The sequence below is a fragment of the Erythrolamprus reginae genome, chromosome 1 (genome assembly GCF_031021105.1).
Source record: "Erythrolamprus reginae isolate rEryReg1 chromosome 1, rEryReg1.hap1, whole genome shotgun sequence".
NCBI classification, from domain to species: Eukaryota; Metazoa; Chordata; class Lepidosauria; order Squamata; family Dipsadidae; genus Erythrolamprus; species Erythrolamprus reginae.
In genome coordinates this window covers 425,953,430-425,970,317 of record NC_091950.1, presented here as the reverse complement: position 1 = coordinate 425,970,317, position 16,888 = coordinate 425,953,430, and the positions used below count along the sequence as shown (strand labels likewise).

Here is a 16,888-nt window from a genome sequence, read left to right as displayed (position 1 = left end):
CTCCTCTGGAAGCAATCCAATGGGGCCTAGCCAGGGGGCACATGTCCCCCCTGAAATGGAGTGAGACTCCCCCCTGGCTGGTGGTCTGCAGATGGGAGGACGAAGGAAGGCCCCTCCCCTCCCGCCATGCCCCCTCCCCCCAATGGGGAGCAGGGGCCTTGCAGCCCCCCTTTCTTGGGCTGAGATGCTCCCAGGGGCTCTGTGAAATGCCCCCCGCCCAGTGCCTGCTGCTTTGGCCCCCAATGCCGCCCCCCCAGTGCCTTCTGCCCCTCCTCCCAGGCCACCAGCTGCCCTCTCGCAAAGGTGCCTCGCAGCCCAGGATGCCTCTGAACGTGGGGGCCAGCTGGGGGGGGAGAGGCTGGCCCAGGGACTTGTGTTCGGGAAGGGGGGGGAGCCTTGCCCAGGATGGCCGGGCACAGTGGGCGATGCTCTGACCTCTCCATTATACGGTTGGGGAGGGGGGAAGCTTTTATAAACCTTCTTGCAAATGGTCCGTCTGCTCCTTTCCAGCCTCGGCATTCTGGCTTGGGGGTGGGGGGCATGGGGTAGGGTGCGGTGGGAGCCCCCCAAATCCGCTTCCCACCCTGTGGGGGGCTGTGTGTTTGTGCCCTCTGCACAGAGACCCCAGAAAGCCACTTCAGTTTCCCGTTTATTGTCCCTCGGCCCCCCAGGAAGATCCAGGTGTCTGGCGGGTGAGGCCCGGTGCCCAGCAGCCCTTCCCCCTCCTCTGGGGTCCTGGTGCCTTGGGCCACATCTGAAGACCCTCCAGTTCCTCCCACTGTGCCACACCTGGGAGCCGGAAGAGGCAGTGGGCACCTGCTCACCCAGCTGCCCTCCCCGTTTAAACCAGCAGGGGCCTCCAGACGTGGCCCCTTTAAGACTTGTGGACTTCAACTCCCTCAATGACACAATTGTCTGGGGAATTCTGGGAGTTGAAGTCCAAGAGACTTAAAGGGGCCACGTCTGGAGAGTTTAGACACGAGACAAGTGCTTTGTGCATCCACACAGTCCCAAGGCCTGATCCGTGGTGGCTCCAGGCTGTGATCAATCGGTCCCCGCTTGGAGAGGGCGGATCCCCTGTGGCCAGCAGGCTCAACGCTGGCTTCAGTCGTGCTGGGGGGGCGGCTCGGCTTCCTGTGGGGGCTCAGGAACATCCCCAAAATGCTGGTATCCGGGGCTGCCGTCGTGGATCTCTACCCCCCTGCAAGGAGATCCATGGGGGGGGTCTCAAATGGGGCTTTTAAATATTGCTTTTATTTGTTGAAAGCCACACAGAGGCCTTGGGGGGTTGGGGGGCATATAAACAGGATGGATGGATGGAACCCACCCCAGCCCCCCCCTCAGCCCCCTCCCCAGGCAGACTCACCCGATGATGGCAGCCGGCAGGAGGAGGAGGAGGGCTCCGAAGAGGAAGGGGAAACCCCTCATGAAAGGCAGGCAGGCTGGGAAGAGGGAGCTGAAGACCCCCGTGGCCACTAGGGAGCACAGCCCTTCCACGCAGGCCACGGCGGCAAAGAGAGCCCCTGGATGGAGGAAGAGGGGGAGGGAAAGAGGGAGGGGAGCTCAAGAGGGGTCTCCACCCAGGACAGGGGTCCAGACCACCCAGCCCCCTTGCAGCCCCTCCGGCCCCCAGGGGAATTCCGAACCCCCAATGCTCGAGTCGTGTGATCCGTCTTTATCGGGAAGGGGCTCCCCTGGGACAGAGAAAGTGGGGAGCAGGAAAGCCCGGGGGGGCAATGGGGGCCATGGGGGGAGGTGTGGGGGGGGGACACACTACCTTGCTCCGTCTCGCCAACCGATCTGGAGAGCTTTGAGCGGATCACCGGAGTCACCATCATGGACAGGAAGAGGAGCCCGTAACCTGGGGGGGGGGAGGATGACGGTTGGTGAGGGGTGCTGGGAGGGGGGGGGAGCCCCCACCCCACCCCAAAAGCTGGTTTTGCAAGTGCAGTGGGGCTGCCCTGCCAACAGGTCCCTTGGCCCCCAGTCTGGGGCCCCCGTGGCCCCTGAAGCCCCCTCCGGGCTGAGCCCCCCCCTCTCTCCCACTCCTTTTCCTTTCCCACCTGGGGTTAATTACTTGATTTAACAGTGATTTAATATTTATTTAATTACTGTTTAATAATTAATTCATTTTCAATTATTTTACTAGTTAATTATTGTATTCACTGTGTTTCTAGGATTATTGGGTTTAATGGGTTTTTTAATGTCCTGATGTTTTTGTTTGGTCAGCTGCCCAGTCAGTGGATATGAGATGGGTGGGAAATACATTTCATAGACAGATGTTAGATAGGTAGGTAGGTAGATAGATAGATAGATGAATGGGTGGATGGATGGATGGAGATAGATAGATAGATAGATAGATAAATAGAGAGAGAGAGAGAGAGAGAGAATAGATAGATAGATAGACAGACAGACAGACAGACAGAGACAGAGAGAGGGATGATAGAGAAAAAGGAAGAAAAAGTGCAGAGCCACAAAGAGGATCAGGGGATAAATGGAGGCTGAAACCTATGAGGAACGGTTGCAGAAACTGGGTTTATGTCTAGTTTAATGAAAAGAAGGACCAGGGGAGACAGGAGAGCAGCCTTCCAGGATCTCAGGGGTTGCCACAAAGAAGAGTTGGGGGTCAAGCTATTCTCCAAAGCCCCTGAGGGTAGAACAAGCATCAATGGGTGGAAACTAAACAAGGAGAGAAGCAGCTTAGAACTAAGGACCAGTGGAACAGCTTGACTCCAGAAGTTGTAATGGCCCAACACTGGAACTTATTAACCATCTGTCTGAAGTAGTGGAGGGTTTCCTGACCAAGCAGGGGGTTGGACTAGAAGACCTCCAAGGTCCCTTCCATTGTTGTTGTTGTTGTTATAACTGCCCATAGTCACTGGATATGAGATGGGTGGCAAATAATTTTCATAGGTAGATAGATAGATAGATAGATAGATAGATAGATAGATAGATAGATAGATAGATAGATAGAGATAGATAGATAGATAGAGATAGATAGATAGATAGATAGTTGACAGATAGATAGATAGATAGATAGATAGATAGATAGAGAAAAAGAAAGGAAGGGAGGAAGGGAGGAAGGAAGGAAGGAAAGAAAGGAGGAAGGACGGACGGACAACCCCGGGGAGGACAGACCCTACCCCTTCCAATCTCACCTGTGAACATGAGGGCCGTGCTCCCCGCCAGCGCAATGGTCACCAGCCCCAGCGTGTTGGAGAGCAGGCCCAGCTCGGCCACCCAGGCGTCCCGCAGGCACCTCTGCAGCAGCCGCAGGCCCCCCAGGCTGCTCAGGTAGGTCAGGTAGTGGGCGGCCGAGCCGTAGCCGATCAGCTCCGACCGCCAGCAGAGCGGGGGCCCCAGCTCGTACAGCACCAGGATCTCCCGGGCCCCAAAGTGCACCGTCACCACCACGAAGAAGGCCAGCGAGTAGAGGAGCAGGTGGCGCCACGCACGGCCGCGGGCGGGGCTGGCGTACAGCCGGTACACGGCCTGGTAGTGGCGGAAGGTGAGAAGCCGCCGGGGCTGCCTCCGCGGCACCGACTCTCGCAGGACGAAGGCTGCGTAGAGGGCCGCGGCGAGACTGGCCGCAAAGACCAGCCAGAAGGGCGCCAGGTAGCCCTGTGCCTCCCGCCACTGCCCGCTCAGCACGCTGGCCGCCATCCCCGCCAGGCCCAGGCAGGCCTCCAGCACGGCCACCCGGAAAGTGCGGTCCACCCGGTCACTGACGTCCACCACGTAGGCGAAGCAGCCGGCCAGGACCAGGTTGTAGTCACCAGAGAGGCCGCTCAGCACCCGGCCCACCAGCAGGACCCCCACCGGCAGCTCGGCATAGATGACCACCAGGTAGGTGGCCGCCTGCAGGGCCATGCCCAGCGCGGGCAGGATCAGCACCGGACGGCGTCCCACGCTGTCGCTCCAGGCGCCAAAGAGGGTCACCGAGAAGAGGCCCACGAAGAAGCCGGCCAGGTTGAGGTAGAGGTTCCAGTGGGCCACCAGCGTCTCCAGCTCCTGGAAAGGAGGAAGAGGAGTCGGGAGGGGCCCTGGAGGACAGCTACTCTGACCCCACCACCCCCTGCTCAGGCAAGGAGGGGGCAGTGGGGAGGGGGCACTAGCATGACCCTAGGCTGCCCCAAAGGCCCAGACCGAGGAGGCACTGAGAACCCCTTGGCCTAATTCAAGCCAACCTTGGCCCCTGGAAGACTCCCAGAATGCCTCAGCCAGCAGAGCCCACTGACGAGGGGATTCTGGGAGTTGAAGCCCGGAAGTCTTAAAGGGGCCAAAGTTAGAGACCCCCTGCCCTCAGACCGTAATTCTAATGTTAGGAGACTTATAAAGAATGTCTTTCAAGGCAAAACTGACCAGGAAAAACTTCATGAACTCCATCGGTCTAGTCTGGAGGACAGAAGGGAAAGGGGGTTGGACACGATCAGAGCATTGAAATATGTGAAAGGGTTAAATAAGGTTCAGGAAGGGAGGGTCTTTAATAGGAAAGTGGACACAAGAACAAGGGGACACAATCTGAGGTGACTTGGGGGAAAGATCAGAAGCAACGTGAGAAAATATGATTTGACTGAAAGAGTAGTAGATGCTTGGAATAAACTCCCTGCAGACGTGGTTGGTAAATCCACAGTCACTGAATGTAAACCTGCCTGGGATAAACCTAGATCCATCCTAAGATAAAATATACAGGAAATACTATAAGGGCAGACGAGATGGACCAGGGGGTCTTTTTCTGCTGTCAGTCTAATTGGTCTAATTCAGGTGTCCCTTTTTTTTCCTTACATTTTTAAATTGATTTTCATAATAATATAATAAAATAATATTATAATAATATAATAAAAACAAAAACAGTGCAGTGATATGTGCTTCTGCCACACAACCACATTCATTCTATCCCTCCACCCAATGAGGATGTACTGACTTATAATCTATCTATCTATCTATCTATCTATCTATCTATCTATCTATCTATCTATCTATCTATCTATCTATCTATCTATTCATTCATCCAATTTTTATGCCGCCCTTCTCCTTAGACTCAGGGCGGCTTACAATATGTTAGCCATAGCACTTTTTAACAGAGCCAGCATTATTGCCCCCACAATCCGGGTCCTCATTTGACCCCCCTCGGAAGGATGGACGGCTGAGTCAACCTGGAGCCAGTGATGAGGTTTGAACTGCTGACCTTCAGATCTACAGTCAGCTTCAGTGGCCTGCAGTACAGCACTCTACCTGCTGTGCCACCCCGGCTCATCTAATATTTTAAACCAGGAACATTAACAAATTTACACAATACAAAGTGATTCCAATTTATTCTTTATAAATCGGTCTCGACTTCTACTGACCATAAAACCTCTAACCCTGTCCCATCGGGTTTTTCACTTTATTTTCATCAATCGTATTCATTTTAGTGTCCATAATTTCAAACGGAATGTGTTCCGCCATGTACTGGTACCAATTTTGTATTGTCCATTTTGTTGCATCCTTCTAACCTAAAACTATTACTGCCTGGGCACTTTCTATAGCTGCTTCTTTAATTTCTCTAAAACCACCTATATCCCTCCTCCTTACTAATACCGCCATCTCCTTTGTATTCGCCCATTTTTATTTAACATCAGCCGCTCCGAGTCCACGGAGAGGGGCGGCATACAAGTCTAAATAATAATAATAATAATAATAATAATAATAATAATAATAACAACAACAACAACAACAACAACAACAACAACCCCACTGATGGGTTCGCCTTGTCGTGGTAGTGGGGCTTGTGTGCTTCAATGAAGCTGAGAGCTGTTGTGCTGTTGTGTAAACCACTGGTAGGTCTAACCTTGCCGGAGTGGTCAAAGCAGAGGAGCCAGACTAAACGTCCCTGACCCATTTAAACGAATGGAGAGACAAAGCAAAAAGAAGTCCATACTGGCTCGGTCGTCGCCCAGGATAAAAAGGACCGTGGTGGCTGCTGTGGAACCTGGGCAGCCACCGACAAATGAGCTACAGGAACAACACAAACAACGCTTACAAATCAAAAAGCGGCAGAAATTCTCAATGTCAGAGAATCGCACAATCATGAAGTGTTATTACAACTCGGAGCCTGAAAAACGTGGATATCAAAGACGGATGCACCAATTATGGAAACAAGAACATGCAGACTCAAAAATAACGGAACTTCGACTGGCCGGTCAGCGACGACTCATAACCAGGAACCAAATGTTCAGTGAAGTCGAATTAGAAGAAATACAGAGAATTTGCAAAATAGAAAAACCAGAATCTGATCTGGCACCAGCAGAAGCTCCAATAAGAAGGATGAATCTGGGCCTGCCCCACCCACCCTGACCAGCACAACGGTCGGCCAGACTGCCCCAGCGGCCTTGGACTTTCTCCTCCCTGCCCGGCTGCACCTGGACGGATGGATGGATGGAGGCCCCTCCTTCCTCCCTCCCTCCGTTCAGTGGGTGGGAAGGAAGGGGCCGGTCCCATCGCGGCTGCTGGAGGCTTCAAGGAGGAACAATCCCCCCCCCCAGCAGGAAAACAGGAGGGCCAAAATATTAATATTAATAATCTCCAGATCCGGACTGGCCCCACCCTCCTTTGGCCTTCCAGTGGTCAAGACGAGGTTCTCCCTTCCCAGCAGGTGTCTGATCCGATGGCAGGTGGTTGATTGTTTAGGGGAAAATATATCCACTACAAAATAGATTATGTACAGCAACAAGGTAGAATAATCTCTTCACACTTGTAATCACAAATACAATCTCAATATCCAATACACACCAGGTAGCATCCATAGACATACAGTAACTCTCAGTCAAAAACTCCCCCCAAACAGGAACTCGGTTGGCTCCCCCTTGTGGCCAACTATGATCCATCTCAAGTATCTCATATAAACATACATTCATGGTTTATATGTATTGCAACCCAATACAGATACATACAGGGTATTGACAACAGGCCATCGGGACCCGACCAGGAGAGAAACACATGGGGTTTTTTAGCTGTTTTAATTGTGGGTTTGAATTGTTTTGTATTCTAGGGAGGGTTATATTATATTTTATGTCTATTTGGCAGTGAGCCACCCAGAGTCCTCTGGGAGTGGGGCTGCACCTAAGTGAAAATAAATAAATAAGTAAACACACACACACAAATAAGCAAATCATATAAGTCTAACTAAATAAATAAATAAAAAAGAGAAAGAAAGAAAGAAAAAGAAGAGAGAGACAAAGAAAGAGACAAAGAAAGAAGAGTCAGAGAAGGAAGGAAAGAAAGAGAAAGAGGAGAGAGAGAGAAAGAAAAAGAAAGAAGGAAGGAAAGAAAGAAAGAAAGAAAGAATGGGCTGACATGAGGGGACCTGAGGAGAAGGGGCAGTGATTGATTGATTGATTGATTGATTGATTGATTGGTCAATTTAACCCTGCTGTTCTGTTCGGGTCGTATGCGACCCGAAGCCAAGTTTGAGTCCCTGTAAAAAATTTTCCCTGCATATCTGAAACTTGAAATTTCATGACTTTTCATCATTTCAGGGGTTCTCTCTATGAGAATTTTTTTTTGGGGGGTGGGGGGCTTAGTTTTTGCTGGGCAAAAAAAGTTACAAATCTTCTGTTCCCGGGTCACCCTGACCCGGACCGAAAACTCTTCATTTGCAGTGCTTATGTTTGGTCTTTTTGAAAGCTTTTTTCACTTGGAAAGTAGTCTGAACATTTCTGCACACAATGATATGAAAATTGAAATGAAAAAAGTAAATCTTATTGGTTTAGTTTGCGGATATAATGCACGCCCCCCCCCCCCCCGTTTTTGTGAATTTTTTTTTCAATGTATGGATAGTTTTGCTTGCAAAATGCATTCTATTTTACTAAAGTTGGTGTGGGATTGGTAGCTTGAACATTTCTGAATATAAGAAAAATATAAAGGAACTGAAAAAAATGATTCTTATTGGTTTTTTAATATCAGAAATAAGGCCTCCCCCCCCCCCCTCGGCTGCTTGCAACCATTTTCACTTTTTATTTTTTTATGCTCCAAATCCGAAATATTCTTTAAAATCTTAGGCATTCATTTACTCAATTTAACAATGCTGATCATCAAAAAATATTTTTGGGGTGGTGGCTAATTGTTTTCTGGGCAAAAAAAAATCATAACTTCGAGTCTGTTTCTGTTCGTATATGACCGGACCAAAAATAATTTTTTTAGGTACTTGAATTTGATGACCGACGGCCATTTCCTCTGCCACACAGCCAGGGTCCTGGGTTCCAACTCCAGAGGCTGGGGGCAGAGACTCGCACTTATGACGGCCGTAGTCACGAGATCTCACTTCACAAGCTTGTGACTAATTTAACTGCAGTGATTCACTTCACAGCCACGGACCAGAAAGGTCGCTCAAAAGTCACTTGGCCAACGTCTCGCTTAGCAACGTAAACATGGGCCTCCCTTCTGGTTGTAAGCCGAGGACCCCCTCCACAGCCCCCCTCGCTCCAAGTGCAGGGCGGAGAGCACAACGCCATCACTGCCCTATTAGAGACGCAGTGCAGGGACTCCTCCGCTTACGACCGCAATCGAGGGCAGAACTGTCTGTCGTTAAGTGGCCTTTGCCCTATTGTACAACCTTTCTTGCCACTGTTGTTAAGTGAGTCCCCAATTGTTGTCCCCGTTGTGTTGTGGGTGCTGCTTCAACAACTGGAGGCTTTCAAGAAGAGACTGGACAGCCATTTGTCCAGAATGGAGCAGGGCCGGAGTAGAAGACCTCCAGGGTCCCTTCCAGCTGTGCTAGTCTAGAAACAGAGAAACAGAGAAGAAGACGGACGGCAGAAAAAGACCTCATGGTCCACCTAGTCTGCCCTTCTACTATTTCCTGTATTTTATCTTAGGATGGATCGATGTTTATCACAGGTATGTTTAAATTCAGTTCCTGTGCATTTACCATCCAGGTCTGCTGGAAGTTTGTTCCAAGCCTCTACTACTCTTTCAGTGAAATAATATTTTCTCACGTTGCTTCTGATCTTTCTCCCAAATCACCTCAGATTGATTCTGAAATACTTTTGACATTTTCAAATTTTGACATTTTATTTCACCACCTCAGTTGTTATTATTATGGATTACCTGGAAATGAGAATGAGGAGTTTTTGATGCACGTTAGGTTGGTTGTATCTTTTTATACCTACAATAACTCAAAAAGTGTGGAAAGAGGAACAAAGGTATGACCGGAAAATCTGATGACCATAAAGGGTTAAGCAAATTTCCCCCTGAGAAGAAACCTGGAAAGTGTTTCTTTCTTTCTTTCTTTTTGTCAAATACATATTGGTGGTCTAGAAAGATATAACAACGTTGATATACATGATGCCACTCAAAGAGAAACATTAGGAAAGAGCATGGAGGCGCCATTCTTAGGGGGGGGGGTCATAAGGCTGTCAAAGGGGAGGAAAAGCCCTGGGGGGGAGGGACCCCCGCCCTCCTGCCCACACCGGAGCCCCCTCCCCTTTGAGCCTCAGCAGCAGAGGAAGAACCCCCAGACCCGGCAGGCTCGGACCCCAGCCGCCCCCCCCCCGGTCCGTCCCTCCTCTGTCCCTGGCGGCGCTGCAGGGAGCCGCGCAGGGCGGGAGGCGGCAGCGCCGGAGCCGCGCGCGGACGCACCTGGGTCCCGGGGCCGGTGTGGTTGGGGGCGCAGCCGGGGCCGGTCTCTCCTTCGGGCGGGCCGGGGCCGGAGCCGTTGCGGCCGCCCAGCCGGTCCCAGAGCAGCTGCGGGCAGAGGGGCGCCTGGAGGGCCAGGGCCAGCGTGGCCAGCAGCAGCACCGGCTCCACGGCGCCCAGGCGGCAGCGGCGGGCTCGGCACGGGCGGCTCGCGGAGGTCTCCGCCGCCCCCGGCCCCGAGGGGCGCTCGCCCGGCCCGCCGCCCGCCGCCCCAGCCTCCGCCATGGCCGCCCGTGGCGCAACCGCCCGGCCCGTGGACTCCGCCCGGGCTGCGGGGAAGGGCGCCCTCCCTTTCGGGGAGGGAGGGAGGGGGCGGGCGGAGGAGGGGGCGGAGCCGCGGGAGCCTGGAGGGGGGGGGGCGTCTCTGCTGGCGGCCGCTCCCCGTTAAGATTCCATCTTTACTCCTTTTATTGATTTGTTTTGTCACGTACGTAGTGATGTTATACAGAGATAGAACAATGTTTATATACATGATGCTAGTAAGAGAGAAACATTCGGACAGGGGACCGAAGGCATGCTGGTGCACTTATGCACGCCCTTTACTGACCTCTTAGGAATCGGGAGAGGTCAACGGTGGAGAGTCTAAGGGTCAAGTTTGGGGGCTTTGGTGATGATACTATAGAGTCTGGTAGTGAGTTCCAGGCATCAACTACTTGGTTACTAAAGTCGTATTTCCTGCAGTCGAATTTGGAACGTTTCACTTTGACTTTGTATCTGTTGTGTGCTCGTGTGTTGTTGTGGTTGAAGCTGAAGGCGTCGCTGACAGGAAGAATGTTGTAGCAGGTGATTTTATGAGTTATGTTTAGGTCGTGTTTAAGGCGACGTAGTTCTAAGCTTTCTAAGCCTAGGATTGTGAGTCTAGTTGCGTAGTGTATTCTGTTGCGAGTGGAGGAGTGGGGGGCTCTTCTCGTAAAATATCTCTGGACGTTTTCTAAAGTGTTTATGTCCAAAATGCGGTGCAGGTTCCAGACATAGGAGCTGTATTCAAGGATTGGTGTGGCGAATGTTTTGCATGCTCTGGTTAGTAGTGTGAGATTACTGGAGCAGAAGCTGCGTAGCATTATTAGGTGAACAACTCTCGAAGCCTTTCTAGCGATGTGGTTGTAGGGGGCTTTGGCACTCAGGTCATTCAATATAAGTACTCCAAGGTCTTTTATGGAGTGAGGGTCATCCTTAATGTCTTGTTTGTTCAGCTGGTATTTGGTGTTCAGATTCTTTTTGCCAATGTGTACGACAGAGCATTTTTGGGTTGAGATTTGGAGTTGCCAAATGTTTGACCATTCAGACACAAAGTCAAGGTCTTTTTGGAGAGTAGCTGTGTTGTCGGTGGTGTTGAAAAGTTTGACATCGTCAGCGAAGAGAACGCAGTTGCTTGTAATGTGATCACAAAGGTCATTTATATAGAGTATGAAGAGTGTTGGTCCAAATACACTTCCTTGGGGTACGCAGCTCTTAACCAGGACAGGACTAGATATGGTGCTCCCTATTTGGACAACGTTGTCTGTTTGATAGGAATGCAGTTATCCAGTTATGGAGGGACCCTAAGATACCGTAGGATTTGAGTTTTAGAAATAGTTTGTCATGAACCACTGTGTCAAAGGCTTTACAGAAGTCAATGTATCTATTGATTGGCCCTGATCGAGATGTGTGGTCCATATGGTTTTCCAGTGTAGGAGTTGCAGGTTGCAGGATGATTTTTTTCTGAAGCCAAATTGTTTGTTAGAGGGAAGGTTGTTAGTTTCTAGGTGGAAGGTGATTGATTGGCTTATGATTGATTCCATGACTTTGCACATGACACAGCAGAGAGAGATTGTCCTCAGTGTTAAAAGTCTATTCGTGTTAAATCGTTGAGCCTGGGGCATCGAAAAGGGGCCAGTTGGCTCCTTGGGCTGTTTTTCGCGGTTCCCAGGGTTCAGGGAAGCCTCCTGAGTGGCTGCAGAGGGTGGAAAATGTCCCAACAGCACCACCAGAAGTTCAGAACTTCCGCTTGGGCCATTTTTCACCCTCCCCAGCCATTCAGGAGGCTTTCTGATGCCTGGGGGAGCAGAAATGGTCGAAGAGAAGGCTGAAAACCAACTGGCCAGCAGGCACATGCGCGCTGGAGCTGAGAAAGGGCGATGCGTCACCTGCCCTCAGATATGGCTCCGTGTGCCAAAGCTTTGCCAACACTACCTATTCAAATGGCTGTCCAGTCTCTTCTTAAAAAGCTCCAGTGTTGGGTTGGCAATATATTGGCTGCAGGTGTTGCAGACGGGCACAAGAGGGAGCTGGAGTTCATAGCTTATTTCTCTGAGTCACCCTCTCTGTTTCTCTTTGTCTGGCTCCTCACTGTTAATGGCTACTCACTGGTAGGTTTGCTCTGCATTTTCTCTGCAATCTCTCTGTATTGTAGTCATGTATATCAGCTAAAATGTGTTTAGGCTTCATACCTTTGTATGCTGATTATGACAAAGACAGCTGGTAAGAAGGACTACGGACTTGGTAATATTTGGAGGGTTTCTCTGAACGTGCTATTTCTCCAAATAAACGTTAATTTAAGGTACTGTAACTGTGTGTGGCTGAGTAGGTATTCACAACTAATCTCAATATAAGTGTTTCTGTGTGTGCACAATCTTGGTAAACAAGGAGTCCTCTGCACATACTATAACAGAGAAGCCACAACATCTGGTGGCAAGCTGTTCCACTGGCATCGGACCAGAATACCTCCGGGACTGCCTTCTGCTGCACAAATCCCAGCGGCTGATTAGGTCCCACCGAGTGGGCCTTCTCTGGGTCCCGTCAACTATACAATGTCATCTGGTGGGACCCAGGAGAAGAGCCTTCTTGTGGTGGCCCCAGCCCTCTGGAACCAACTCCCCCCAAAGATCAGAACTGCCCCCACCCTTCTTGTCTTTCGTAAGTTATTAAAAATTCATCTTTTGGGGAATAGACGGAAAGCCTCCCCTCCTCGGTGGCCCCCTTGTCTCTTAGGTGGGGGAATTTGGAGGGAGGGGCAGCTCTCTCCGCACCCTCCGTCAGGGGGAGGGAGCACTGGTTGAGTGGAGTGCACTGCCCCAGGCAGACACTAGGGGGCGTGCAAGGTGCGTGCTCAGCCAGACTCTACCAAGGCAGAAGCATCAGGAGGACTGGGATGGCGAACATTTTTCCCCTCAGGTGCCCACTATCACACCTGCGTGAGTGTCCACACCCATAATTCAATGCCTGGGGAGGGCACAAATTGCTTCCTCTGCCCCCTCCACCGGAACACCCTCGGGAGGCCAGAAGCAACCACTGGCGAGCCTGGGAGGTCCGTTTTCACCCTCCAAAGGCTTCCCTGGAGCCTGGGTCTGCAAAAACGCCCCCCTCCTCCCAGAGACCCCCCCAGAAGCCAAAAAGGCCCCCCCCCAGAGCTGGCTGGTGCAGACGTGCTCACTGGGGCTGAGCTGGGGCAACTTCTCGAGGGGCTTCATGCGCTACCTGTGGCACCCGTGCGATAGGTTCGCCCTCACTGCGTTGGGGTCTCTGGAAGCAGCCGCCAGTCCAAGGGGGTCTCTCGGTTGGCCGGCGAGGGCGGGCGACCTGGTGGCTGGGCCTCCTGCCCTGGCCTGGCCTGCCAAGGGGGGCCTGGCCCTACGGCTCACTCTCTGCCCAAAATTGCTCTGCCCCTCATCCTGCCTGATGGGAGGGGAGGGCTCCCCTCCAGACGTCCGGCCGCTCCGTCGCCAGAGGCTTTCTGGGAAAGGCTGGGCAGCCGTTTACACCACGACTGAGTAGAGGCAGCCTCAGTGTCCAGCCAGTGCAGAGGTTGGTGAGGAATCAATGGCTTGCCACACTCTCTCTAGAACCTTGGCGACTTGGAGATATTTGGACTTCAACTGCTAGAATCCCCCAGCCAGCGAATGCTCTAGAAGGCCTGGTGTTGATGGGGGAGGGGAGGGGGGAGTTTCAGGAGGGGGCAGGTGCAGCCAGAAAGCATTTTTGAGAGGTTCAAGGCCATCCTATGCCCACCACCTGGGCTGAAGTGGAAGGAGGACCGGCCATGCTGGCACAATCTGAGTGGGCAACGTGACATGTTTGTGGGGGGGGGGGCACATGAGGGACATGAACTTTCAAGTGGGTCCCCAGTGGGGGGGCTAGGGGGGCTCTCTCAATAAATTGGAACTTTGAGGAGCACTTGGACTCGGACTCTGATGTAAATTCGGATGTTACCTGGAACCTTGACCCCTGAATCCACAAAACTTCTGTTGATCAAGAAGACAGTGGTTTAGTTGTGAGCTTCGCCCCATTTTACGACCGTTCTCCCCACCGTTGTTAAGTGAATCATTGCAGTTGTTAACATTAACTGCCAGGTTGTTAAATGAATCCAGCTTCCCCATTGGGTTTTCCTGAGTTGGTCCTCCTCACCTTAAGACCAGAATTTATTTTATTTTATTTTATTTTATTTTGTTTTATTTGATTTTATTTGATTTCATTTTTTATTTTTTTATTTTATTTTATTTTTTTTTATTTTATTTTTTATTTTATTTTTTATTTTTTTATTTTATTTTATTTTATTCATTTCATTTCATTTTATTTGATTTTATTTTTGCATGTATTTATTCCTTCCTTCCTTCCTTCCTTTCTTCCTTCATTCATTCAATTCAACTTCTATGCTGCCTGATCCTGAAGGATTCAGGGCGTATTACAATAACGTCGTTAAGTGATTGACTGCGGTTGTTAAGTGAGTTAGAGGGCCCTTAAGTGAACCCAGCTTCCCTCACTGACTTTGCATGTGGGAAGCCGGCTGGGAGAGGGGCAAATGGTGGCCACGTGATGCCGGGAAGCTGCAGCCCTCATGGACCCCCCCCCCCCAGCTCTGACCAGCTGATGGTGGGGGTGCCGCAGCCGTCATCAGGCGCCGGACCCGTCGCAGGTCCCGTTTTTAGCGTGACTGCAGCTTCCCACCACAGCTGGAACTCAGCCGGTTCAGGACGGCTCAGTGGGCCCCGTAGTAGTCTTGGGGGGTGGGCTGCTATGCCGCCCTATTGGGCCAGCTGTGCAAGCCGTGTGCGTGCATACAAGTCACGCGCATGAGCAGAGTGCGCAGAAGGCCCGGGCACAACTGAAGCCAGAGTCTGCACAATCACACTCACGTTTGGGTGCCAGGCAAACTGGTAGGGAAATTATGTCAACCCCACTTATGCTTCAAATGGTCACTAACTGGACGGCAGGGTCAGACAAACTTATGGACTTCCAGAATCCCCCCATATGCCGGCTGAGGAATTCTGGGCTTTGAAGTCCATAAATTGTCTATTCTTCCAGGTTGGAGCCTTTCTGACAACCTGGAGGCCGCGAGACCCGGGCTGGGTGACTGGAGCTGCACCAGGGCCACGTGGGGCGACTGCTGCCCCACTGCGAACGTTGCCTCTTGAGAAAGCAGCGTCACGGGTTCAATACCCTCCGGGGCTCGGCCCTGTTGCTCAAGGGGGAAGCGGAAGCGCCCGTGTGCCAATCGCGGCCTTCACTGGTGCAGAGGGTGGTGGCAGGGCTAGAGCTGCCCTCGCCTTTCCCCTGGACTCGACTACTGCGCAGCGTTCTATCCAGAGCTGCCCTTGAAGAAAGCAGTGCCATGGACATAAGGGGCCCAAGCCCCACATTGGGGGCCCAGAGGTCTCCATAAAATTATTATTGTTTGATTGGCCAAGTGTGACTGGAGCAAATGCTCTCAGTGAACGTAAAAGAAAACAATACAATTATCAAGAATCCTGAGGTCCAACACTTAATGATTGTCACAGGGGTCAACTAAGCAATCAGGAAACAATCCATATTAATAAAAATCTTAAACATATAAGCAACAAGTTACAGTCACACAGTCCAAGTGGGAGGAGATGGGACTGATGGGGGAAAAAAGAGTAGAAATAGCAGGGCAGCGTTGAGGGAATTATTTGTTTAGCAGAGTGAGGGCGTTCGGGAAAAACTCTTCTTGTGTCTAGTTGTCTTGGTGTGTAATGCTCTGTAACAACGTGTTTATTTTTATTTATTTATTTATTATTTAGATTTGTATGCCACCCCTCTCCAAAGACTCGGGGCGGCTCACAACAAGACAGAACAAATCGGGGCGAGGACGGAGCTGCTGCCCCCACGGCGCTGCCTCTCCTCCCGGTGGGTCGCGGGCGAGGTGTCGTCAGAGTTGAAGCAATTTATGTCCAGGATACGAGGGATCAGTCAATATTTTCCCCGCCCTCTTTTTGACTCGTGCAGTCTACCGGTCCTCAGTGGAAGGCTGGTTGGCAGCCATGGTTTCTTCTGCAGTTCTGATTCTCCTCTGAAGTCTGTGTCGGTCTTGTTGGGTTGCAGAACCGAACCAGACGGTTACAGAGGTGCAGATGACAGACTCAGTGGTTCCTCTGTAGAATTCATAGACAATTCATAGCCCCGATTTTGACATCTAATAATGTACGTTAAATGATTCGTCATTTCCACGATGTGAGGAGACGCCCAGAAACCTGACTTGCCTTCTCGCTCTGGACGGAGCCCCCGCTGGCCCTGGGCCTGAGTTGGGGCTGGATTCGGCCTCTCCCCCTCCCCCTCCCGCTCCCTTGGCCAATGAACCCAAGCGGAGCTGTTTACAAGGGTAATTGTGGCTTGTAAAAACCAATTGACTCTGGCTGCTCTTATCAGCTCTGGAGGAAAAGGGGGACTGAGCAGAGGTTGGTTTCCTTGAGGTGGCTGGCCCGCTGCCCGCTGCCCGTCCCCTGATGCCATGGGACACAAAGGGACTTCCTGGTGCTGTGAAATCAGAGCACAACCATCAATCATCCGGGGACCTTGGAGACCGAATGCCAGGGTTGGGAGGGACCCTGGAGGTCTTCTAGTCCAGCCCCTTCCTCAAACAGGAGGCCCTGCAGCATTTCAGACAAGTGACTGTCCAGTCTCTTCTTAAAACCCTCCAGGGATGAAGGACCCACAACTTCTGGTGGCAAGCTGTTCCACTGGTTCATTGTTCTGACTGCCAGGAAATGTCTCTTTAGTTCTAGGTTGCTTCTCTCCTTGTTTAGTTTCCACCCATTGCTTCTTGTTCCACCCTCAGGTGCTTTGGAGAATAGCTTGACTCCCTCTTCTTTTGGGCCACCCCTGAGATACTGGAGGGCTGCTGTCATGTCTCCCCTGGTCCTTCTTTCCATTCAACGAGACATAAACTCAGTTCTTGCAACCGTTCTTCATACAAGCCCTACATGGCTTGGGACCAGGTGAT

At 51.4% G+C, this 16,888-nt stretch overlaps 1 protein-coding gene across 1 annotated transcript; it reads right to left on the bottom strand.

Moving 5' to 3' along the window:
* Positions 1-636: 636 nt before the first annotated feature.
* SLC46A1 (solute carrier family 46 member 1) lies at positions 637-9,900 on the bottom strand. Its single transcript, XM_070735510.1, has 5 exons — positions 9,619-9,900; positions 3,159-4,011; positions 1,778-1,861; positions 1,367-1,523; positions 637-1,201 (listed from the first exon to the last, which is right to left on the bottom strand). Exons 1-5 carry the CDS (start codon positions 9,898-9,900, stop codon positions 1,105-1,107), a joined length of 1,473 nt encoding a protein of 490 aa, XP_070591611.1. The 3' UTR covers positions 637-1,104.
* Between the last annotated feature and the right edge of the window lie 6,988 nt (positions 9,901-16,888).